General features: G+C 43.1%; 1 protein-coding gene across 1 annotated transcript in view; it reads left to right on the top strand.

Moving 5' to 3' along the window:
- The window catches only part of PCYT1B (phosphate cytidylyltransferase 1B, choline), a 135,746-nt gene that overhangs the window by 28,497 nt on the left and 81,530 nt on the right, over positions 1-25,719 (top strand). Inside the window, exon 2 of the mRNA XM_060138116.1 lies at positions 13,605-13,704. Coding sequence (XP_059994099.1) covers positions 13,605-13,704 — 100 coding nt within the window. The remainder of the gene's footprint in view (positions 1-13,604; positions 13,705-25,719) is intronic.

A 25,719-nucleotide genomic window follows, 5' to 3' on the forward strand; every position in this document is an offset into this window, starting at 1 on the left:
GTGGTCGCACGCAGGCTCCTTGGTGGCGGCCGCAACAGCCTTAGCGTCTCATGCCCGTCTCTGGGGTCTGCGCTTTAGCCGCGGCTCCCGCCAGTCTCTGTAGCTCCTTTAAGCAGCGCTCTTAATCCTCTCTCTCCTCGCGCACCAGGAAACAAAGAGGCAAGAAAAAGTCTCTTGCCACTTCGGCAGGTCCAGACTTTTCCCTGGTTCTCTCCCGGCTAGCCGTGGCGCACTAACACCCTGCTTGCTGTGTTCATGCCACCATCCCCAGTCCTCTCCCTGCGCTCCGACCGAAGCCCGAGCCTCAGCTCCCAGCCCCGCCAGCCCTGGTGGCTGAGCAGACAAGCCTCTCGGGCTGGTGAGTGCCGGTAGTCACCGATCCTCTGTGCGTGAACCTCTCCGCTTTGCCCCCCGCACCTCTGTTGCTGTGCTCTCCTCCGCGGCTCCGAAGCTTCCCCCTCCGCCACCCACAGTCTCTGCCCGTGAAGGAGCTTCTAGTGTGTGGAAACCTTTCCACTTACACAGCTCCCTCCCACTGGTGCAGGTCCTGTCCGTATCCTTTTGTCTCTGTTTATTCTTTTTTCTTTTGCCCTACCCAGGTACGTGGGGAGTTTCTTGCCTTTTGGGAGGTCTGAGGTCTTCTGCCAGCATTCAATAGGTGTTCTGTAGGAGTTGGTCCACGTATAGATGTATTTCTGATGTATCTGTGGGGAGGAAGGTGATGTCCGCGTCTTACTCTTCCGCCATCTTCCCCCTCCCTATGCATTTCTTAATTTTAAGAAGTCATTAATTGTACGACACGCTTCTCTTTCAGACGTGTTAAAGTGTCAGAAAATGGCCAACATGGATTTTAAGTCATTAATTGCAAGACCCCTTCTCATCTCAGACATGTTCAAATGGGGAGGAAAATGTACATTTTAGTATCAATGCAATGTGATATTATTTGTAGTAGTAAGAGTCTTCTAGCTATTTGAAATCCACTGCTGTGGGGTTTGGAAGGTGGGCACATGGGGGAGTTATGGATTATGGATGGTCAGTGTTTTAAGGGTAGAATAAAATTCATAATAATGTTCTGATCCCTGATCGCTGGAAGGGCAGTAATTACTAGCCTGACCTAGATGTGGGTATTTACACATTGTTTTAAAAAATGGAATTCTTGTGAGGGGACTCTAGATAAAGTTGGAAAATGTGTTTTTTTAAAAAGATATTTAAAATAGTTTTTAGACTACTGTTGTTTTGCTTTTAACTGACTTCAAAATACTTATTCTCGGGGCCTTCCTTTGTGGCGCAGTGGTTGAGAGTCCGCCTGCTGATGCAGGGGGCACGGGTTCGTGCCCCGGTCCGGGAGGATCCCCATGCCGCGGAGCGGCTGGGCCCGTGAGCCATGGCCGCTGAGCCTGTGCGTCTGGAGCCTGTGCTCTGCGACGGGAGCGCCCACAACAGTGAGAGGCCCACGTACTGCCAAAAAAAAAAAAAGTCTATTAATAAAAAATAATGAAGTTGAATACTATTTAAATGGTACGATAAAATAATCATAATATATTGAGTGAAAAAAACTGTCCATGCAGTAAGATTCCAAAAAGTTGTTAAAATGTATATATAACCTATCAGAAAGCTTGAAAAAGAAGTGTAGAAAATGTTAACAATGACTGTATTTGGCAAGCAGAATTCTTACAAGTTTTGCCTTCCTCTCTTTATTTTCTCAACTTCCTAGTAGTATATATCATGATGATACGAAAAGTTATGGAACATTGGTAAGTGTATTTATTTTTTTCTTATGTGAGTTTAATCTTTATCAGTAATCTTCATCCATAATCATTCTGTCTCTAGTTCTTTTATCAATAATCATTCTCTCTCCAGTGACTTTAAATTTCCCCATTCAACACATATTTATAGAGGACATTTTATACACCAGGTACTGCCTTAGGAAGTAGGGATATAGTAGTGAATAGAGCAGACTTAGTCCTTGTTTCTTGGCGTTTCCATAGTAGTTGGGGGAGACAGGCCATAAATATACATTGTTTCCTCATCTGCCCACCAGGACCTCTCTTTAACCTGCACTCACCCCCTTAGCTGAATTAATGAATCTAGTCTAGTGGTTTTAAATATCGTTTATATTCTGATTGCTTCTTAACCTGTATTGCTAGCTTAGTCCTCTGTCCCAGACTCCAGACTTGTACAACCAGCTGCCTACCTGACACCTCCACTTGGAGATATAATAGGCATGTCACATCGAGTGTGTGAAATTTTATTTTTTTCTTCCAGTTTTATTGAGATATACTTGACATATAGCACTATAAGTTTAAGGTGTACAGCATAATGATTTGACTTACATACGTTATGAAATGATTATCACAATAGGTTTAATGAACATTTGTCCTCTCCTATAGATAGATACAAAATTAAAGAAATAGGAAAAACAATTTTCCTTGTGTTGAGACCTCCTAGGATTTACTCTCCTAACTTTCATATATAACATACAGCAGTGTTAATTATATTTATCATGTTGTACATTACATCCCTAATAGTTACTTATCTTATAACAGGAAGTTTGTACCTTTTGACCCCCTTGATCCAATTTCCCCCTCCACCACCACTGGTAACACCAAATCTGATCTCTTTTTCTATGAGTTTGTTTTTGAAGGATAATTGACCTACAACACTATGTTCCTGTTACACAATGTAGTGATTTGATATCTCTATACATTTCAGAATGATCACCACTGTCTAGTTATGATATGTCAACATAGAAAGATATTGCAGTTATTAACTATATTCCCCACACTGTACATTTCATATCCATGACTCATTTGTTTTGCTACTGGAAGTTTGTACCTCTTAATCTCCCTCACCTATTTCTTTCCTCCCCTCACACCCCTCTCCTTTGGCAACCACCTGTTTTTTCTGTGTATCTATAACTCTGTTTTGTTATGTTTGTTCATTTCTTTTTAAAATTCCATATATAAGTGAAATCATACAGTATTTGTCTTTCCCTGACTTATTTCACTTAGCATAAAACCTTCTAGATCCATCCATGTTGTCACAGATGGCAAGATTTCATTCTTTTTTTAATGACTAATATTCCATTGTGTACGCGTGCATGTGTGTGTGTATGTATACACATATATGTGTATATATGTATACACACATATACGTATATATATTTACATGTATACATACATACCACATCTTCTTTATCCATTCATCTATTGATGGTCCCTTAGGTTGCTTATGTATCTTGGCTGTTGTAAATAAGGCTGCAATGAACATAGGGGTCCGTATATCTTTTCTAATTGTTGTTGTTTTCTTTGAATATATACCCAGAAGTGGAACTGCTGGATCATATAGTAGTTCTATTTTTAATTTTTTGAGGAACCCCCATACTGTTTTCCATAGTGGCTACTCCAACTTACATTCCCACCAACAGTGCACAAGCATTCCCTTTTCTCCACATTTTAGCCAACACATGTTATTTCTTTTTCTTTTTGATGATAGCCATTCTGACAGGTGTAATGTGATGTCTCATTGTGGTTTTGATTTGCATTTCCTTGATGATTAGTGATGTTGAGCATCTTTTTATGTGCCTGTTGACCATCTGAATGTCTTCTTTGGAAAAATGTCTATTCAGATCGTCTGCCCATTTTTTAACTGGGTTGTTTGTTCTTTTGATGTTGAGTTGTATGAGTTCTTTGTGTATTTTGGATATTAACCCCTTATTTGATATATCATTTGCAAATATCTTCTCCCATTCAGTAGGTGATCTTTTCATTTTGTTGATAGTTTCCCTCACTGTGCAAAAGCTGTTTAGTGTGATGTCATCCCATTTGTTTATTTTTGCTTTTGTTTCCCTTGCCTGAGAAAACATACCCCCCCACCCCAAATACTACTAAGATCAACGTCAAAGAGAGTATTGCCTGTGTTTTCTAGTACAAGTCTTATGGTTTCAGGTCTTATATTTAAGATTTTAATCCATTTTGAATTTATTTTTCTGTATGGTATGAGAGACTAGTCCAGTTTGATTCTTTTGCATGTAGCTGTCCAGTTTTCCCAATACCGTTTATTAAAGATATTGTCTTTTCCCCATTGTATAGTCTTGCCTCATTTGTTGTGAATTAAACAAATCTATATAAACGTGTGGGTTCAGAAATGGAATTGTTGGGCTTCCTTGGCAGCGCAGTGGTTGAGAGTCTGCCTGCCGATGCAGGGGACACGGGTTCGTGCCCCAGTCCGGGAAGATCCCACATGCCGCGGAGCGGCTGGGCCCGTGAGCCATGGCCGCTGAGCCTGCGCGTCCGGAGCCTGTGCTCCGCAATGGGAGAGGCCACAACAGTGAGAGGCCCGTGTACCGCAAAAAAGAAAAAAAGAAATGGAATTGTTGATCTCCCCATCCTGTCCCTCCCACCCTCAAACCTACGCCTCCAGTGTCCTCCTCATCATAGGGAATGGCAATGCCATCTTTCCAGTTCTACAGGCCAGTAACTTTGGCGTTATCCTGTCTCCTCTCATTCTTTCACACGCTACATCCAATCACTTCCAAATTTTATTTATTGAGGATCTATCCAGAATCTGACCACTTCTTACCACTTCTACTGCCATCCGTCTCCCTGGCCCCAGCCTCCATCTACTCTTGCCTGGTTATGATACCAGATGTCTCAGGGGTTTTCTTGCTGACAACTTGTAGTTTGTGCTCAACATAGCAGCCAGGTGGTCCTGTTAAAACTAATTAGATCATATCACTCTCTGTTCAAAACTTGCTAATGGTTTCCATCTCCTCAGAGTGAAAGCCAGTCTTTATAGCATCCTAAAAACCCCACAGCGTTGGGTGCCTTCCATCGCCTTCCTTCAGCCTCACCTCTCTGGCTGTATTTCCTACTATTCTTTTTTGCTCACTTCCTCCAGGCATACTTTCCTTCTTGTTATTCCCGGTAGAAGCCAGGCATGCTCCTGCCTCAGGGCCTTTGCACTTGCTGTTTTCTCTGCCTGGAGTGTTCCTTTACCACATGGCTCAATTGATCCTTTATATATTTACACATATATCAACTTCCTTAACTATCCTATTTACAGTTGTACCCCCCAACTCCCTTTCTCCCTTCGTTGCCTTATTTTTTTCCTATAGCACTTATCTCCTTTTAACATACTACACATTTTACAATGTTTTTTTGTTGTTCATCATCTTTAAGCATCACAAGGGCAGGATTTTTTTCTGGTTTTTTTTTTCTGTTTTGTTCCTGTATGTATCCTCAGAACCTAAAATAATGCCTGGAATACAGTAAGAACTCAAGTAGTGTTTGTTGGAAAAATAAATGATGGGTGGATACTATGAAGACAATTAATTTTTTTATTATTATTTTTAAAATTTATTTATTTTAGGCTGTGCTGGGTCTTCATTGCTGCGTGCTGGCTTTCTCAAGTTGCGGTGAGCAGGGGCTACTCTTCGTTGCAGTGCGCTGGCTTCTCATTGTGGTAGCTTCTCTTGTTGCGGAGCGTGGGCTCTAGGCACGCGGGCTTCAGTAGTTGTGGCACGTGGGCTCAGTAGTTGTGGTGCACGGGCTTAGTTGCTACACGGCGTGTGGGATCTTCCCAGACCAGGGCTCGAACCTGTGTCCCCTGCATTGGCAGGCGGATTCTTAACCACTGTACCACCAGGGAAGCCTGAAGACAACTTAAATGATTTTTAAAAGCTCAAATGAGTTTTAAACGTTCCACATACCTGGGAATAATGTCATTTAACAGTGAGTTTATGGATAATACTTGTTATTTTTTAAAGTACTCATTTCCTGTTAAATAGCTTTTCCCCCTTACATTCAAGACACTTGATCCTTGGTTAAATTTCCTGCATCTCTTAATTCACAGGGTAGGAAATAGTTCTTTAAATTTATTTTTAAATTAGACACATTGTATGAATGTGTTCTCATGGTGAAAAGTAAACAAAATAAGAGATATATACAGAGTAAACAATGAAAACATTCTTTCTTCTCTTCTTGTGATGCTATCTTCTTCCCCAGAGGTAACTCCAGTTAAAAATTTGTTGTGTATTTTTCTAGGCCAGTGCTGTCCAATAGAACTTTCTGTGATGATTGGAATGTTCTATATCTGTGATAATACAGTAGCCACTAGCCACACGTGGTTATTGAGCATTTGAAATGTGGCTAGTGGGTCTGAGAAACTGACTTGTTCTATATAAATTTAATCAATCATAACTTGAATTTAAATTGCTACATACAGGTAATGCTAGGCATTGGACAGCACGGTTCTAAACTGTTTCTACACAATTACCTAGTTCTCTCTCTCTCTAACCATAAATGACATCATACTATATAACGTGTATACGTAGTAGACATATTGTTTTGTGACTTGCTTTTTGCATTGAACAGAATGTCTTCAAAATCGTTCCCTGTCCGTGCAGATGTATCTGTCTTGCTGTTTTTAATGGTGCCTATTACTTCATAATATGTGCATACCATACTTAGCTCAATGAAAAATGGATATTTCTTGGTGCTGAGTCATGTACTGGGTCTCCTTTTCCTCTGCTCCACTGGCATCTGTGGAGGCTTTGCACCAGCTGCCTGATCTGAGATTCTGCATCGTCAGTAACACAGTCCAAGACTCCAGTGATTCACATGTGTTGGGCCTCTGGTCAACTCTAAGATCTACTTTTTCTTTCCTCTCTATTTTCAAAAGACTAATATTCTGATCCCAAATAAAATCAGGCCTTAAAAAAATATATTCAGTGACGGGTAAATACAGACCTGACAGCAGGAGACTGAGGGAAGAGTTTTGTGTCATCTTTTTGTGTTTCTGATTTTGCAGTTCTAAAGCTGGCCCGTCCTGAAGCAAAAGCCCTCCATGGGCGAAGTAGATTCTTTCCGAAGTTCTGCTCTTGTCTCTTGCATATCCTGACTAAAATGTTCTGTCCTAAAAGTCTTTCCAACTGGAAGACATTCTTGAGACAGTTATGGCTGTTTTTTTTTTTTGGTACGCGGGCCTCTCACTGATGTGGCCTCTCCCGTTGCGGAGCACAGGCTCCGGACGCGCAGGCTCAGCGGCCATGGCTCACGGGCCCAGCTGCTCCGCGGCATGTTTGATCTTCCCGGACCGGGGCACGAACCCGCCTCCCCTGCATCGGCAGGCGGACTCCCAACCACTGCGCCACCAGGGAAGCCCTATGGCTTTATTAACTATGGGTAATTCACTTTTCAGTTGATTTCTGTGCTTCTAACATGCCTCATCACCATTTGCTAGCTAAATTTATTGAGCCTGGCATCAGACTATTATATGTACTGTATCAGTAAAGTCCTGTCGAGACATAGACAGCTTTCTCTAAAGGGGAAATTTGAAGAGAGGGTAACAAAGGGACCATTTACAAAGGCATGGACAGAGTTTAAGGGAACCTCAAGGCATAGTATGGTACCTGAGGCCTAGGGACACTTGGGGGTTGCCACCCCTAGGCACGAAGGGGCAGGGAGAGAATGTGGTTACCAGAACCTCATGGAGCTGTGGCTTCCTATCAAGGAGGATGCCCGGGAGATGAGTATCCTGAGCTCATTCTTGTCCTACCCTCAAGTGTTTTGCATGCTTCCCATGGACCCAACCCAACTGGAAGCAGGAAGGCAAGGGAACTCACTGGTGCAGTCCATACACAAAGCCATGCAGAGAGGAGGAGAGAAGGGGAGGAAAAAGTAGATTCTGGAGAGGCAGAAGGAAGATAATGGCCATTGATTTATGGAAGTAGGATTTGAACTCAGGCCTGTCTGACTGGAGAGCCTCACTGCAGTTAAAAAGAGCTTAGCTTTGGGGCTTCGCTGGTGGTGCAGTGGTTAAGAATCCTCCTGTCAATGCAGGGGACGTGGGTTGGAGCCTGGTCCGGGAGGATCCTCGTACATGCCGTGGAGCAACTAAGCCCGTGTGCCACAACTACTGAACCCATATGCTGTAACTACCAAAGCCCGCAACAAGAGAAGCCACCACGATGCGAAGCCCGCGTGGCACAACTAGAGAAAGCCCGTGCGCAGCAACAAAGACCCAACTCAGCCATAAATAAATAAATAAATATAAATAAATAACTTAGCTTAAACAAGCAACTCAGCAGTTGGCCTGTCACCATCAGCAGTACTATGCTAAGTTCTGATTGGTTGATTAGCTTGCTGTCTGATAGATCCATTCGTCAGTCAGGGATGCCTATTGCATAAGTAGAGGTTCTGCCGACCATTTTTGCACTCAAGTCACGTTTGTATTGTATATTTTATATAGTGCCTAATACCTTTTGTTTTAAGTAAATATTTGTCAATGTCCAGTTGAACATATTCTGTAAATGAAATGCCCAGTATCTAATCTTCCCCCTTTAAAAGCTCAGTGGGTATATGGCTTTGGTATGGTACTACCATGTCATTTACATAACCAGAACTTGCGTGACAAATAGGCAACATGTTCACATGCAATGACTGGGTGATGTGAAATCTTAAATTAGGTAGAAAGAAGTTTTATTGCAGTCTAGCTCCAAGTCTGTGGCCTGGCAAGGGCTTTGTACATGTGAGGTCCAGGGCTCTGGGCCAGGGCTTTATTTTGGCTGTGCCCTGTAGCATGTGGGATCTTAGTTCCCCAACTAGGGATCGAACCTGTGCGTGGAGTGTTAACCACTGGACCGCCAGGGAAGTCCCGGCCAAGGCTTCTTAACCCTTTAAAATCCTCACTCTGTTCTAGTAAACAGAGAAATTTCATGGGCCTCTCTATTCCCAAATTTGGAATATGGCTTCCTTAGTGGGGCATAATCTATCCTCTGATGATCTCTACCAGTCAAGAGGCTTAATTTCTATGACTTTTAGGTTGAAAAGGGTAGTTTTTTCCCCATATATAAAATTACTAAAAATTGAACATGCCTTTTTAAACTAATACCTCCTCCCATTCTAAACAGGCCACCTTTCGCCTTTGAGGATTGCTGCCCCAGAGCCAATTCTGTTTTTCCCTTTCTTATTTCCTTCCCCGACTTATCCACCCTACAAACATCTAGCATCATATGAAACACATAGCGTGTGCTGGTAAACACTCGACTATGTGATCGGGCTGGTGGTTTGGAGTCTAAGTTGAGGCTTGTTTATATGTAAGTCATCTGACCTACTTCACTAAGTCTGAGTAAAAATCTGGTCCCATGCTTTTGTTTTTTCAATTAATTGTTTGCCCCCCTCACTTTTCTAATTAGCAGGAAGTGCAGTATCTCCTTTTTGAGGCCCCTTTATCCTAATTGTCTAGGAATCCTAGCGTGTCCTCAGTTCAAAGGAAGCCGAAAAGGTAACTGAGCCTGAGGGATCTACCACTGCTGTTGCTTCTTGCTGCCACTTGGTGTCACTGTTGAAGACAAGTCCTTTACAGTTCAGTGGAGGCCGTACCTGCCTCGCAGAGCTGTGGTATAAATTAAATGAGCTAATACATTTGATAGCATATAGACGGATACATGGCACTAAGTAGGCACTTAAAGATTTTTAAGTTATGTTATTGGGCCTCAGTTTTATGTCTTATGTAGGGCCTAGATGAGAGGATCCCTGCAACCATTCCAGCTCTGGCAAACGGTGAGGAATAGATGAGGGCCTGGGGCCCCTGCAGGCTGGTATAGAGCCTGGAGGCCAGGTTGGACCAGTCCCTGTCCCTCTCTGGAGCCTTTGGCTCTCTTAATCCCATTGCCCTGAGGTTGGTCTGCCCTTTGTAGGTGGAGGAGACAACTTGGTAGCATAGAATTCCTTCTAAATCAAATGATTTGCTCTGGCTCAGAGGAGGAGCAATACTGGGATGTTTAGGCTGAAAAAATACTGTCTCTGATCACAGGGCTGGTTGATGGTAGCTGAGCCTTAACCAAAGTCTTCCTGAGTGCAGAGCTTGAATCTCAGCTCAGGAAGTATTCTGCCTCATTTTGGAAGGCAGTGTTCTAGAGAACAAGGCTGTGACTCATTTATTTTTACATTCTCCCCATTCTAAGCACAGTGCCTTGTACATAACAAGAAATACCCCTTCTCCATGTCAACTGCTGTTAATGATACAGACTCACAGGGACGCTTAGGAATACTCTCTGCTTTCCATCTCTTTGCTTCTCCCATTTTCCTACTTCTAGGCCACAATAATTAAGAACAAAATGCACAGTGCACATAAACCTTTTTTCACCTTTGAGTAACTACTGTTGCTTTACAACTTTAATTACCAGATTTCACACCCTCTAGAATACAGCTTTCTTAGAAAATGGCAACACCTTATATCTTTTTTGTCTGTGTGGTACGCGGGCCTCTCACTGTTGTGGCCTCTCCCATTGCGGAGCACAGGCTCCGGACGTGCAGACTCAGCGGCCATGGCTCACGGGCCCAGCCGCTCCGTGGCATGTGGGATCTTCCTGGACCGGGGCACGAACTCGTGTCTCCTGCATTGGCAGGCGGACTCTCAACCACTGCACCACCAGGGAAGCCCTCAGTTCAATTTTAAAGCAATGGGTGTTTATTGAGCCTCCACTAGATGCCCAGCTAATTGTTAAAAAACCTTTTTTTAAAAAAAACAAAAATTAATTATGGGCTGTGCTTAAAAGGTGCTATTTATCATTTCAGATATAGTAATATATAGACTTTTTTGGTGCTAAATAACTTACTTTTTAAAACATCCTTTTTTTTTTTTTTTTTTTTTTTTTTACGGTACATGGGCCTCTCACTGTCGTGACCTCTCCCGTTGCGGAGCACAGGCTCCGGACGCACAGGCTCAGCGGCCATGGCTCACGGGCCCAGCCGCTCCGCGGCATGTGGGATCCTCCCGGACCGGGGCACGAACCCGTGTCCCCTGCATCGGCAGGTGGACTCTCAACCACTGCGCCACCAGGGAAGACCCAGCACCTTGTATCTTTAATAAAGTTTGTGACTAGCACATAAAAGATCTCCAGTTAGTAATTTATTTCAGATCATGTGAAAAAGAGTCACTGTCCACATAGATTAAAGGTCAATCAGTCATTAATATCAGCTCACCCCATCTGCCAATTCATTTACCTATTTGGGTTGTGTCCTAAAAGTTCAATCAAGAGTTTGCTTGTTTCAATGGGGAACTACACAATAGATATAATTATCATAACATATAGTACTCTATATTATGACATATAATAATGAACACTAATAGAAGCACTAAAAATTGCTCCAAGTCATTGAGTACCAGCTACTTTACATACGTGATCCCTATTTTTCACAACAACCCTACAAGATAGGTACCGATTTTACAGATAAAACTGAGTTTCAACTAAGTTGAGGAGCTTCCTTTCAAGAACACACAAAGTCAGATACATTTCTTGCCCCAAAGGCAGCCCCTGCTAAAGAGGCAGTGACAGGCCACCCATGACCTTCCTTGCCACTCCTCCTCCCTTCCCCAGCTACAGCCGGTGGGCCCCAGGTGGCCCCTGACTCAGTGCCAGCCAATCCTGGTTGTGGCCTGGTTTAAAAAGATGAGCTTGGCCGATCTGACCTTCCTTTAGGAATTGGAATTGGGAAACTTGGAAAGAAGCAGAAAGTTGGTAGGAATGAATGAAGCTTGGGAAGGGAGGCTGAGGAAGCTGTAACGGGCCATATTCAAGCTGAAGTTTATCAGGAAGGAGAAGGCAGAGACTTTAACATAGTAGAAGAACATAGAGTAATGAGAGCGGGAGCAGCCAGGTTGACGCAGAGCGCTCTGGGGCTAATCTGCTGCCCCTTTCCTCCTTTTATCCCCACAGTTTCTGTGCCAGGGTAGCCGTAAAATAATCCTTCATTTCTTGAGCTACGTTTAGTAGCAGTTCCTTTCTTTTTAAAAAAATTTTATTTATTTTTAAATTTCTTTCTTCTACCTTCTACTTTTTTATTTTATTTTATTTTTATTTTTTGGCCATGCCACACAGCATGTGGGATCTTAGTTCCCCAACCAGGGATTGAATCCGTGCCCCCTGCATTGGAAGGGCAGAGTCTTAACCACTGGACCGCCAGGGAAGTCCCTAGTATCAGTTCCTTGCAACTAGGAGAGCCAAATTAGAACACACAGCCTTCAAGTGCTGGGAAGAGAATTTGAATCCCCGTTTTATGGCTACAGAGCCTCTGCTTTTCTGACTGCACCTGCACCGCTTTGCTACATCACAAACACTGCTCTAGCCCATCACGGCCCACAGAGTCAGCTTACAGTATGTGAAAGAGAACCAATAACAGACTCAAATATCCAGAATCCATGTCTAAAGTCTTGGTTTGCTTTCAGAGTCCCGAATGGGAGGGTGGGGCTTAAGAAAGTCTCAGGCAGCTGGGGGGTCTCCAAAGAACTCTGGGGCAGGACTCCAGCTCCCAGGGTGGAAGGTGCTACAGTGGGGAGAGGACGTCAGGGCAGGACGGCTTCTTGGCAGGGCAGAGGAGAATGGGGGCTACTCCAGGATAGGGACTGGTCTTATCCGTGCTTCTATCCCCAGTTCTAAGATAGTGCCTGACATATATTTGAATGAGTGAATGACTGAGTGAGTGAATGAGTAAATGAATGGCAGAAGTGGGCCACAGCCCCCCGTCACATATGTGGATCATTCTTCGGTCGAGTCTTCCCAAGTTAAGGAACACCTGTGTCTATCTCTAAGCAGTAATTCATGCAACAGTATGAGTATGCGTGCAACAGTATGTTCACAGTGACTCGCCACCTTCAGCTTTAAAAATATTAAAGATCATGTAGCGATGACCACGGTAAGGACATGGTTCAAAGACTACAAATAGATTCGGGATTGCATTTGCCCTGTTTACAAAAATACTGCTCGCTTTGTCTTCCTCTGTCTAGAGAGAGTGAGGTTTTCATTTTAAGAGGCTGACTCAAAAATGCAGGGCCACTTCCTGGGCAAGCTTCCAAGTGACTACATCTCCCTGACAGCGCTCCCCAGAGCCCTAGCGCAAGCTGCCTGGGGCGGGGCCTCCAGCCGTTGGTGGCTGTGGGAGCTACCAGAGGAGCAGTTATCTGCAGCCCGCCAGAAATGCTGTGCTTTTAGGCACCCCCCCGCCGCCCGGGCACAGATAACGGCTTTGGCCTTTGCCCTAAAGAGACGTCAGAGTTTGTGATTGGCCAGGCTGCTGTGTGTGAAATACAGATGTCTGCCACACTCCTGACTATGGCATTCCTTCCAGCCGAGTACCCCCGGGTGTGGGTAAGTCTGAATGTTTGAAGTCTGCCCTCGTTGTTGGTGGAATGCTCAAAGCTGAGCGTTGTGACTTTCCAGGGGCATGACTTAGCATATTTCTTAATCCTGCTAAGCCTCAGTTTCCTTTTCTGTGATATAGAGATGGTATTATCCTGCACTGTAGAAGGATAGAATGCCTATAGGAGGAGAGCAGTAGCTAGCCATCGTGGGACCACATCTGGTACCTGGCAGACAGTACACACTGAAGAGCTCTTATTTCTGAAGCATCATTCAAAAAAAAAAAAGGTTTCAATGACAGCGTCCGTTTTTACTTCTAACAGTACAATATTTCTCCAAAAGACTCAGCAGATATCTTCTACTTAATCACACGGGCGTAGCCAACAGAAATAAAACTTCAGGGGAAGTTAGTGCCAAAGGAAAGTTTGTCGGACTATATTCCCTTTCTCTTTTTCCCTTCTAGACCCTGACTGCACCTGCCCCATTTGCAGATGAAACCAGCTGCCAGTGCCAAGCACCCCATGAGAAACTGACCATTGCTCAGGCCCGCTTAGGAACACCAGGTGAGGCTATGCTTCTTGTTCTGCGGACGGGCTTTGTCCTGAGTTCTCAAGTGGCAGAAAGGCCATCATTATTTGAGCAGCACTGGCTTTGAATTGGACAGATGAATTTAGAGATGACAGCACAGTGCCAGAAGGGTAAACACCGACGGCGATAAACTACGCCAAGCAAAGTAGCCAAGGGAAAGCTGCCGCGGGATACGGGAGTTGGAGCCCAAGCGCTGCCATTTAGTCATTCTACTGCCTTGGGCGAGTCATGAGAACAATCTGAATCTGTTTCCTCATGTGCAAACAGGGCCAATGGTACCTGCTTCACAAGGTTTTTGTGACAACTAGATTGTGTTAAAAATACCATAGCGTTTTTTTAAAAACTGAAGTCGTAGATAAGCCTATGCTACTGTAATTGTTATCATTCTTAAAAATCTGTGGGGGTTTTTTTAGCATCTTTATTGGAGTATAATCGCTTTACAGTGTTGTGTTAGATTCTGCTGTATAACAAAGTGCGTCAGCTCTATGCATACATATATACCCATATCCCCTCCCTCTTGTGTCTCCCTCCCTCCCACCCTCCCTATCCCACTCCTCTAGGTGGTCGCAAAGCACTGAGCTGATCTCCCTTTGCTATGCAGCTGCTTCCCACTAGCTCTCTAGTTTACATTTGGTAGTGTATATATATCAATGCTACTCTCTTACTTCGTCCCAGTTTACCCTTCCCCTTCCCCGTGTCCTCAAGTCCATTGTCTACCTCTGTGTCTTTATTCCTGTCCTTCCCCTAGGTTCATCAGAACCATTTTTTTTTTAGATTCCATGTATGTGTGTTAGCATACGGTATTTGTTTTTCTCTTTCTGACTTACTTCACTCCGTACGACAGACTCTAGGTCCACCCACCTCACTACAAATAACTCAATTTCATTTCTTCTTAAGGCTGAGTAATATTCCATTGTATATATGTGCCCCATCTTCTTTACCCATTCATCTGTCAGTGGACACTTAGATTGCTTCCATGTCCTGGCTACTGTAAATAGTGCTGCAATGAACATTGTGGTACATGACTTTTTGAATTACGGTTTTCTCAGGGTATATGCCCAGTAGTGGGATTGTGGGTCATATGGTCGTTCTATTTTTAGTTTTTTGAAGAACCTCCTTACTGTTCTCCATACTGGATGTATCAATTTACGTTCCCACCAACAGTGCAAGAGGGTTCCCTTTTCTCCACACCCTCTCCAGCTTTTGTTGTTTGTAGATTTTTTGATGATGGCCATTCTGAGTGGTGTGAGGTGATATCTCATTGTAGTTTTGATTTGCATTTCTCTAATGATAGCGATGTTGAGCATTCTTTCATGTGTTTGTTGGCAATCTGTATATCTTCTTTGGAGAAACGTCTATTTAGGTCTTCTGCCCATTTTTGGATTGTGTGGTTTGGTTTTTTGATATTGAGCTGCATGAGCTGCCTGTATATTTTGGAGATTAATCCTTTGTCAATTGCTTCATTTGCAAATATTTTCTCCCATTCTGAGGGTTGTCTTTTCGTCTTGCTCATGGTTTCCTTTGCTGTGCAAAAGCTTGTAAGTTTCATTAGGTCCCATTTGTTTATTTTTGTTTTTATTTCCATTTCTCTAGGAGGTGGGTCAAAAAGGATCTTGCTGTGATTTATGTCATAGAGTGTTCTGCCTATGTTTTCCTCTAAGAGTTTGATAGTGTCTGGCCTTGTATTTAGGTCTTTAATCCATTTGAGGTTTTTTTTTTTTTTTTTTTTTTTTTTTTTTTGCGGTACGTGGGCCTCTCACTGTTGTGGCCTTTCCCGCTGTGGAGCACAGGCTCCGGACGTGTAGGCTCAGCAGCCATGGCTCACGGGCCCAGCTGCTCCACGGCATGTGGGATCTTCCCGGACTGGGGCACGAACCCGCATCCCCTGCATCAGCAGGCGGACTCTCAACCACTGCGCCACCAGGGAAGGCCTGAGTTTATTTTTGTGTATGGTGTTAGGGAGTGTTCTAATTACATTCTTTTACATTTAGCTGTCCAGTTTTCCCAGCACCACTTATTGAAGAGGCTGTCTTTTATCCATTGTATACTCTTGTCGCATTTATCAAAGGTAAGGTGACCATATGTGCGTGGGTTTATCTCTGGGCTTTCTATCCTGTTCCATTGATCTATATTTCTGTTTTTGTGCCAGTACCATACTGACTTGATTACTGTAGCTTTGTAGTATAGTCTGAAGTCCAAAGTCTGTGTTTTAAAACAGTTTCTCCAAGTGTGCCTTAAATTAAAGTGCCTGGGCTCTGCTCGAGGAATTTATTCGTTCAATCCTTTAGCCTATACCAGAGATGGTGAGCGAAGAGATTTAAAAAGAACTATAAGGTACCATCTCTGTTTCCCAAGAGCTTCCACTATAATTAAAGAGACAAGACAGCTAGATAGGAGATAAACACCCACCAGTAGCATGCATGCATGTGCTTAGGGGTTAAATCCTGCAGCACAGATGATAACTGACAATTTTAAGAAGGGCAGATTCATTTGGCTTTGAGCAGTCACGTAAGACCTGGTCCCAGACCTGAGCTGATCCTTTTGGGAGAAGTAAGATTTGTACTTTGTGGGCAGAAAATGGAAGGGTATTCTGGATAAGTGGGACAGGAACAGCGAGGGCACAGAGATAGGGAATAAATGAATGGCATTCCAGTCGATTGGGATGGAGGGAAAAATAAGATTAGTCCAGCAGGTATGCCTTGAGCCATTTAAGATGGCATAATTTCATGGTTTCTACTCACCATTGCAAAAAACCAAACATCCCAAATGTAATAGAGTCCGTGGGATAAAGGACAGTTTGCTTAATAATAACAACAGGTATTTATTAAGTGCTTTCTATGTACTAAGTTCTTTATCTGTATTGTCATTTCACTGTCACAGCTCTACGTGGTTGGTACTTTTAGTATTTCACAGATGAGGAAATGAAGCCTTTAGAGAAGCTGTGAATCTGCAGAAGATCATTTAGCTAGTAAGTGGCAGTGGTTCTCACATTTGAATCTGACTCAGAATAACCTAGAGGGCTTGTTAAAACACAGGTGGCTGGGCCTTGCCCCCTGATACAGTCCAACTGGGGTGAGGCCCAAGAATTTGCATCTCTAAGAAGTTCCCAGGTGAGGCGACTGCTGGGGGACCACACTTTCAGAACTATTGGTAAGTGTTAAAGCTGGGATTTGATCTCAAACCTGTATGTGCTCGAGCTTGATCTGTTGGCCATGACACTCTGCTTCCCCTTTAAGAATAGCTTGGAGGGAGTGAAGAGAGGAGCAGAGCAGGCAGAGTTAGTAAGCTTTGTAGAGACTTCTTGTGAGAAAGGCAAGAAGAGGCTTGAGGAGGTAGTTGAGAGCAGCTAAACCAGCCTGCAAAGAATCACCTGGTAAGTTTGTAAGAAGCAGATGTTTTGATTGCTCTCCCCCACCCCTAAATCTGGGATGGGGCCCAGGCATCTACATTTTTAACAAGTAGCCCAGGTGATTCTGAAGTTGGTGGTCTACAGATCATACCCTGAGAAACGGTGACCCAGCAACAAATCTAAAAGATGCAATGGAAGTCCAGGTGGTTATGAAGAGAGCAGATTTGACCTCAAGTTAAAGGATGAGCTTTAGACCTGAACAGAAGAGGATCCTACTTTTCTAAGGGAAAGGAAAGGGGATTTGAACTTACTCTCCATCTGCTGGGCGCTATGCGCTGTATGTACTCTATTTAGTCTTTGCAAAAAGTGAGTGAGGTGGGTATTTGCCGACAAGGCAAATGAGACTTGGAGAACTGAAAAGTGGTTTGTCAAATGTCCTAGCTGACTGGGTAGAGCTGGATTCGATCTCAAGTCCCTTTCCCCTCATACCCCTGCTTTGTCCACTACAACGGATTGCCCTGTGGAGCACGTGCCACAGCAGCCCATGGAGCTCAATGAGAACATGCTCAGACTTCGAACCAGAGGGTGGCAGGTGTGTGAACAAGACAGATGGAAGCTGTGATCTTCTGTAGTGGCGGGGCTGTCTTCATGCCCACTGCTGTTTCACCAGCACCTAGAGAAGTACTGTATGCTCAGTAAATACTTTGTGAGTGAATGACTGAATGAACGAACGAATGAATGGAAGTTTGGAACAACAGAAGGAGCTCATCATTTGGAGATAGAATCAGAGAGAGTTTGACCTGATGCAGCCTGCTTGGGTGGGATCGGGCACCTGTAGGCTGTCTAACCGCCAGGCGGTTTAAAGCCCGAGAAACTAGCTAGAATAAGATGGTGGTGCATATTGAAATACCTGTGTGGTGGGCTCTGGGGAGCACAGGTCACTGCAGGAGGGATGAGATGGAGGAAAGGTGAACGACTATTCTCAGAAATTCTCCCCTCTTATCTCAGGTGATGACACTGGCAAGTTATCCAGGAGAATTTGGGACGTCGGTGGGCATCTGGCCGAGGGAACTTCTGTTAGAAATTCCTTTATTTAGAACTTCTAACATCAGTGTTAAAATGGGACAAGAAGTTGGTTCTTTGATTACTTACAAGGCACATATTCGTCTTAGACCACACTCTGATAATCTCTGTTTTATTACAGCGGTGGTCCTCAAACTTTAACTTGCTTAGAATCCCCGGGAGGCCTTGCTAAAACTGAGTGCTGGCCTCCACCCCCAGAGTTTCCCATTCAGTAGGTCTGGGTGGGGCTCAAGCATTTGTATGTGTAACAAGTTCCCGGGTGATGGCTGATGCTGCCTGTCCTGGGACCACACTGCCAGAACCACTGCTTAAGAGTAACTGTTGGCTATTGTAAATAGTGCTGCAATGAACATTGTGGTACATGACTCTTTGAATTATGGTTTTCTCAGGGTATGTGCCCAGTAGTGGGATTGCTGGGTCATATGGTAGTTCTATTTTTAGTTTTTTAAGGAACCTCCATACTGTTCTCCATAGTGGCTGTACCAATTCACATTCCCACCAGCAGTGCAAGAGGGTTCCCTTTTCTCCACACCCTCTCCAGCAATTATTGTTTGTAGATTTCTTGATGATGGCCACTGTGACTGGTGTGAGGTGATACCTCAGTGTAGTTTTGATTTGCATTTCTCTAATGATTTGTGGCGTTGAGCATCCTTTCATGTGTTTGTTGGCAATCTGTATATCTTCTTTGGAGAGTGGACTTGACACGGGGAGGGGGAGTGGTGGGCTGGGACAAGGTGAGAGAGTGGCATGGACATATATACACTACCAAATGTAGAATGGATGGCTGGTGGGAAGCAGCCGCATAGCACAGGGAGATCAGCTCTGTGTTTTGTGACCACCTAGAGGGGTGGGATGGGGAGGGTGGGAGGGAGACGCAAGAGGGAGGGGATATGGGGATATGTATGGCTGATTCACTTTGTTATGCAGCAGAAGCTAGTGCACCATTGTGGAGCAATTATACTCCAATAAAGATGTTAAGAAAAAGTAACTGTTGGTAGCGGTTGGAGGGAGTGTCATGGAGATTATCTAAATATAATTGTTGGAGCATTGTCCTGTTACTAGAGAAGCTCACAGCGTTTTAAAAATATCTTGCTATTTGACTGTTATTTAAGAAAACAAGAAAAACATCACTACTTTTTTGAAATGTTTGGTAGTTTTCAAGACTAGGAAGCAATTACCTTTCTGTGGCGCCGTCTTGGGCATCCCTTCAAAAAGACAAAAGAGACCTGTATTGGGGGTTCATAATGAGCTTCAAGATTATAGTTGCAACTGAAGTCTTTCACTAACTCCTTCTCTAGCCCATTTTATGATTTCATACAGTTGCCTACATTATGTTTCGCGGTCTTAGGTCTGCCCGAGCAGGATCTGCTGTATAAATTCTAAAAGAGGCTGCTCATAGCTTTTAGCTCCTGGACCTCATCTGTGAGGTCAGAGGGTGATGGACCTCAAGAGAAGGAGCACAGTAGAGCAATTGGAACTGGCACCTTTTTTTTTTTTTAAAGTTAATTAATTAATTTATTTTTGGCTGTGTTGGGTCTTCGTTGCTGTGCGTGGGCTTTCTCTAGTTGCGGCGAGCGGGGGCTACTCTTCTTTGCGGTGCATGGGCTTCTCACTGCGGTGGCTTCTCTGGTTGCGGAGCACGGGCTCTAGGCGTGTGGGCTTCAGGAGATGTGGCACACGGGCTCAGTAGTGTGGCTCGCGGACTCTAGAGCGCAGGCTCGGTAGTTGTGGCGCACGGGCTTAGTTGCTCCACAGCATGTGGGATCTTCCCGGACCAGGGCTCGAACCCGTGTCCCCTGCATTGGCAGGCGGATGCTTAACTACTGCGCCACCAGAGAAGTCCCGGAACTGTCACCTTTTAAAAAAATTTTTTTTATTTAAGTATAGTTGGTTTACAAGGTTGTGTTAATTTCTTCTGTACAGCAAAGTGACTCAGTTATATATATATATATATATATATATATATATGTTTTCATATTCTTTTCCATTATGGTTTGTCACAGGATACTGAATATAGTTCCCTGTGCTATACAGTAGGACCTTGTTGTTTATCCACCCTATATATAATAGTTTGCCTCTGCTAATCCCAAACTCCCATTCCTTCCCTTCCCTCCCCCTCCTCCCCCTTGGCAACCACAAGTCTGTTCCCTATATCTGTGAGTCTATTTTTGTTTTGTAGATGTGTTGATTTGTATTGTATTTTAGATTCCATGTACACGGTATTTGTCTTTCTCTGACTTACTTCGCTTAGTGTGAGAATCTCTAGGTTCATCCATGTTGCTGCAAATGGCATTATTTCATTCTTTTTGATGGCTAAGTAATATTCCATTGTATATATGTACCACATCTTCTTTATCCATTCATCTGATGGACATTTAGGTTGCTTCCATGTCTTGGCTCTTGTAAATGGTGCTGCTATGAACATAGGGGTACATGTATCTTTTTTTTTTTTTTTTTTTTTGCGGTACGCAGGCCTCTCACTGTTGTGGCCTCTCCCGCTGCAGAGCACAGGCTCCGGACGCGCAGGCTCAGCGGCCATGGCTCACGGGCCCAGCCGCCCCGCGGCATGTGGGATCTTCCCGGACCGGGGCACGAACCCGTGTCCCCTGCATCGGCAGATGGACTCTCAGCCACTGCACCACCAGGGAAGCCCTGTGTGTATCTTTTTGAATTAGAGTTTTCTCTGGGTAAATGCCCAGGAGTGGGATTGCTGGATCATATGGCAACTCTATTTTTAGTTTTTTGAGGAACCTCCATACTGTTCTCCATAGTGGCTGCACCAATTTACATTCCTACCAGCAGTGTAGGAGGGTTCCCTTTTCTCTGCACCCTCTCCAGCATTTATTTGCAGACTTTTTAATGATGCTCATTCTAACTGGTGTGAGGTGATACCTCATTGTAGTTTTGATTTGCATTTCTCTAATCATTAGTGAGGTTGAGCATCTTTTCATGTGCTTCTTGGCCATCTGTATGTCTTCTTTGGAGAAATGTGTATCTAGGTCTTCTGCCCATTTTTCAGTTGGGTTGTTTGGTTTTTGTTGTTGTTGAGTGGAACTGGCACCTTTGATCTTAGCTCAAATAGTCCAGCTGTGGAGGTATGACCCTCTAAGGTTGAGTATGTATCCTGAGACAGAGAAAATCAGTAATCTGCCTGGAGATAAAGGAAAAGCCCAAGTGATTGCTTCATAGGTTCATTTTCATTAAAGCTGACATTTTTTCTTAAAGGGAAACTGAGTTCTGATTTCCTATTTTCCTTCACAGAAAGGGAATTTGTATTATTCTGTTCACACAGTGATATGTGTCGTTTTCCAAATCCATTTTTCAAGAGCCACCCGAATGAATTTTGCCTTATTTCTGTGCCACCTGTACTGTAATTTACTTAATTTTTTAAAAAACGTACTCTTTCCTTTTTAACTTAAATTTTGAAAAGCAAACATCAATCATCATTTATTGAAAAGAGCATCGCTGGCTATAAGTAGAAGGAAATGATTAAGTTTATATAAAACTATGTAAACTTTGTGAGGTAACTATTAGATTTTAAAAGGTTAAATTTTGTGCCACCTCTTTTGCACCTCAGCTGTACACAAAAACAATACCAGTTACCATAATTACTGGGCATTCAGTAACAGTCTTTCTCTCTCTCTTTTTTTTAAAAGACTCCATAATGGCATGTCGTTTTCTAGAAGGCATCATGAGTTAGAAGAAAGAGCAGTGGCGTTTGGTTTGCACTCACACTCCATCATAGGTTGGTTATATGATGCTGGGTAAGCTGCTCAGCTTCGCTGAGCTTCCATTTTCCCCTCTATGAGAGAGGATAGTAAGTCCACTCTCCTCTACCTACCTCACAGACTTGATGGAAAGATTAAGTGAAAAACACGTGCTCTGTAAATCATACGTACTTTTAAGGCATTGTTAATAAGCTGCATTTGAAGAGCCATAATAAAAAATGAATAATCACCCTTTTATTGTTTTCTGAATCTGAAACAATACCAAGAAACACCATAACATGCCCTACAAAAATGTGAATTCAGATGTACTGTAGTTGGTGACTGCCTCCTATCTTGCCGTATGGTATGTGTATGTTTAACTTTTTAACCAACTGCCCAACTGCTTTCCAATGTATTTGTACCATTTACGTTCCCAGCAGCAGTGTATGAGAGTTCCAGTTGCTCGATATCCTCATCAGCACTTGGTATGATCAGTAGTTTTTAGTCATTCTAGTGAGTATGAAGTACTATCTCAGGGTTGCTTTAATTTGTATTTCCCTAATGACTAATGGTATTGAGGATCTTTTCATGTGCTCATTTGCCATTCATCTATTTATTTTCTTTGGTGAAATGTCTGTTGAAATTTTTTTGACCTTTCTGTAGCTTTTTTTTTTTCCCCCCCCTGATACGCAGGCCTCTCACTGTTGTGGCCTCTTCCGTTGCGGAGCACAGGCTCCGGCCGCGCAGGCTCAGCGGCCACGGCCCACGGGCCCAGCCGCTCCGCGGCATGTGGAATCTTCCCGGACCGGGGCACGAACCCGTGTCCCCTGCATCGGCAGGCAGACTCCCAACTGCTGCGCCACCAGGGAAGCCCTTTTTTGCCCTTTTAAAAATGAGTTGTTTATCTTAGTATTGAGTTTTGAGGGTTCTTTATATATTCCAGATACAAGTCTTATATCAGATACATATTTTGCAGATATTTTCTCCCTAAGACTTGCTTTTCATTTGTGTAAAAATGTCTTTTGAAGAGTAAAGGTTTTAAATGAGGTTTAACATACAACTTTTTTTTTGTTTTATACTATGTCCTTTTTGGTTCCTATTTAAGAAATTTTTGTCAAATTCAAAGTCACTAAGATTTTCTCCTGTTTTCTTCTAGAAGTTTTGTAGTTTTAGCTTTACGTTTAGGTCTATGATCCATTTAGAGTTAATTTTTGTATATGGTGTGAGATGCTATGTAACATATTACCACAGACCTAATGGCTTAAAACACTGCACATTCATTGTGTCACAGTTTCCATGGATCAGGAGTCCAAGCCTGGCTTAGCTGAGTCCTCTGCTCAGGGTTTCACAAGGCTGCATTCAAGGTGTCACCCAGGGCTCAGTTCTCATCTGGAAGCTTGACTGGTGGATCTGCTAGATCTGCTTCCGAGCTCACTCAGGTTGTTGGCAGAATTTATTTCCTTGTAACTCTAAGACCAAGGATCTAGCTTCTTGCTGGTTGTCAGCCAGAGAGCACCCTCGGCTCCTAGACGACACCTGCAGTTCCTTGCCACATGGTCCTCTCAAAATACGGCAGCTTGCTTCTTCAAAGCCACCAAGGAAGAAAGAATGAGTCTGCTAGCAAAATGGAGTCTTATATACTAAAACATAACCATGGGAGAGACATCTATCACCTTTGTCACATTCTCCTGGTTAGAAGCAAGGCATGGGTCCCACTCCCACTTCAAAGGGAGGGGATCTCACAAAAGTGTAAACAGCAGGAGGTGTGGGGTCAGTGGGAGCTACCGTAAGGTCTCTCCACCATGGCCATGGAATAGGTGTGCTTCACCTTTTGATCATTGCCAAACCTCTAGCTTCACAGGCCGGTGGTTCCCAGCACAGACCCTCTAGAGAGTCCCCAGATGCCTAAAAGGATGTCCAGAAAAACCTCGAACAAAAGAGTAAAACAAATAAACATACCAACTAACTTACAAAGCCACAGTCTATTAAAAAATATTATGGAGAATTTCAGACATTCACAAAAGTAGAACAATATAATGAACATTCATGTGTCCATCACCCATACCTAACAACCACCATCCTGTAGCCTTCCCTCATCAACTCTCCCCTCTTGAATTATTTGAAACAAAATCCCAGGTTTCCTATTATTTCATCCATAAATACTTGTGTATATATGTCTTAAAAAATAAGAACTCTGGGTTTTTTTTAAGGCATAACCACTATATCATTATCTCACCTAAAAAATCAACAGCAATTCTTTAATATCATCAAATATCCAGTGTTCCAATTTCCAGTTATCTTATGTCATCATTTATTTATAGTTTGTTTGAACCCAAATCCAAATAATGTCTATATATTACAATATGTTGAGGTGTTTTTAAAATATCTTTTAATCTCCAAGTCCCCCCCTCTATCTCTTTCCCTCTTCTTTTTTTTTCTTGAAGTTTACTTGTTGAAGAGATGAGGGATTTTTTTTTTTTTTGGTCCTGCAGAATTTCCCAGTCTAGAAATTGCTGACACACCACAATTTTAAAAAGTGAGCTTACTGCAAAATCAACTCCACAAATACTCTTCACAAATTTACTAAATGGCCTTTTTTCTCAGTAATTATATCGTCTTTCTTTACTTTTCTTTCCTCCCTGCTTCCTGAATTTATTTATCTTGATCACTTCTGAATCAATAACACAAAGTTCTGCAAAACTGCCACCTGCTTCCCCCTGGGGTTTATATCTTAAAACAAATTTTCCTCAATTGAATTCAAATTGAATAAGAGCTTTGAAACCAAGGATCCCTCATTAGACAGTTTGTTATTTCAAAGTATTTTGTATTTACCGTGCCTTATTTAGAATACAGTATAATCCTGTGAAGGCAATTCTCTTTGTTCAAAACGGTGTATAATTGGGAATAATTGCAATTCCCTATCTGACAGAAAGTCTCTCGAGTTTTGTTTATTAGAGAAATTTAATTTATTAGAAACATTGTACCATCTGAATATATTAATGTAATATTCCTTTCAATTTATGTTCTAATTTAACGAGGTTGTATTACATCAAGAAATAATCACAGTTTTAAATCTGAGCCTTAAAGATCATTCAACAGAAGTGTGCATTGATTTCTTTTTTTAAAATTTATAACATCAATATAATACGTGCATCTAGTTTAAAAAGTTAGTAGGACTCTTAGGCTCATAAAACAAACCAACCAGCAATCCCTTTCCCTACCTGCCCCACCTCTGATTCTGGTTCTCTGTAGATATTCAGCACTTGACAATCAACTTTCCAAAATGTTGTTGACATCTCTAATCCACTCTCATTGCCTTTCTTGTTTCCTCTGCCCTTGCGGGATTATCCCTTTTTAATTCTTTCTCTGTAATTCTTGTGGTGTTAGAGCGGAAGTGGAGCTAAGTGTGTGTGTGTTCAGTTTGCCATGTTTAGTTTGTCGTTCGCCATATTTTCATTTTCTAGTTCCTTTGCTGAGAATCCAAAATGGTGTAAAAGTAAAAGTTGGCACCCAGCCCCTCTACCTCCCTATGTCTCCCTCTTGCCGGAGGGGATGGGTCTTTGGCTGACTCAGCAGAAGTGTCATCCTGCGGTTCCTAGTGCAGTCTCCTGGCTCCCGGCAAGCTCTGGTGAAGTGTGTCCCTCTTCCTCAAGAAATAGCACTTCCCAAGCACTGTATGCCACAGTGAGAATGTCTCTTGTGGCCGATTTGCTCTTGACCCTTCTCCCTAGGAATGACTGTAGTGTGGGTCACTCACCTCCAACCCTGAGCACCGCCCCCATGTAACTTTTGCTCCCTGACACTCCTCCCCTTGGGGCATGTACACCCCGCCCCATGTCTTAGGGTACCAA

The sequence above is a fragment of the Lagenorhynchus albirostris genome, chromosome X (genome assembly GCF_949774975.1).
Source record: "Lagenorhynchus albirostris chromosome X, mLagAlb1.1, whole genome shotgun sequence".
Lineage (NCBI taxonomy): Eukaryota > Metazoa > Chordata > Mammalia > Artiodactyla > Delphinidae > Lagenorhynchus > Lagenorhynchus albirostris.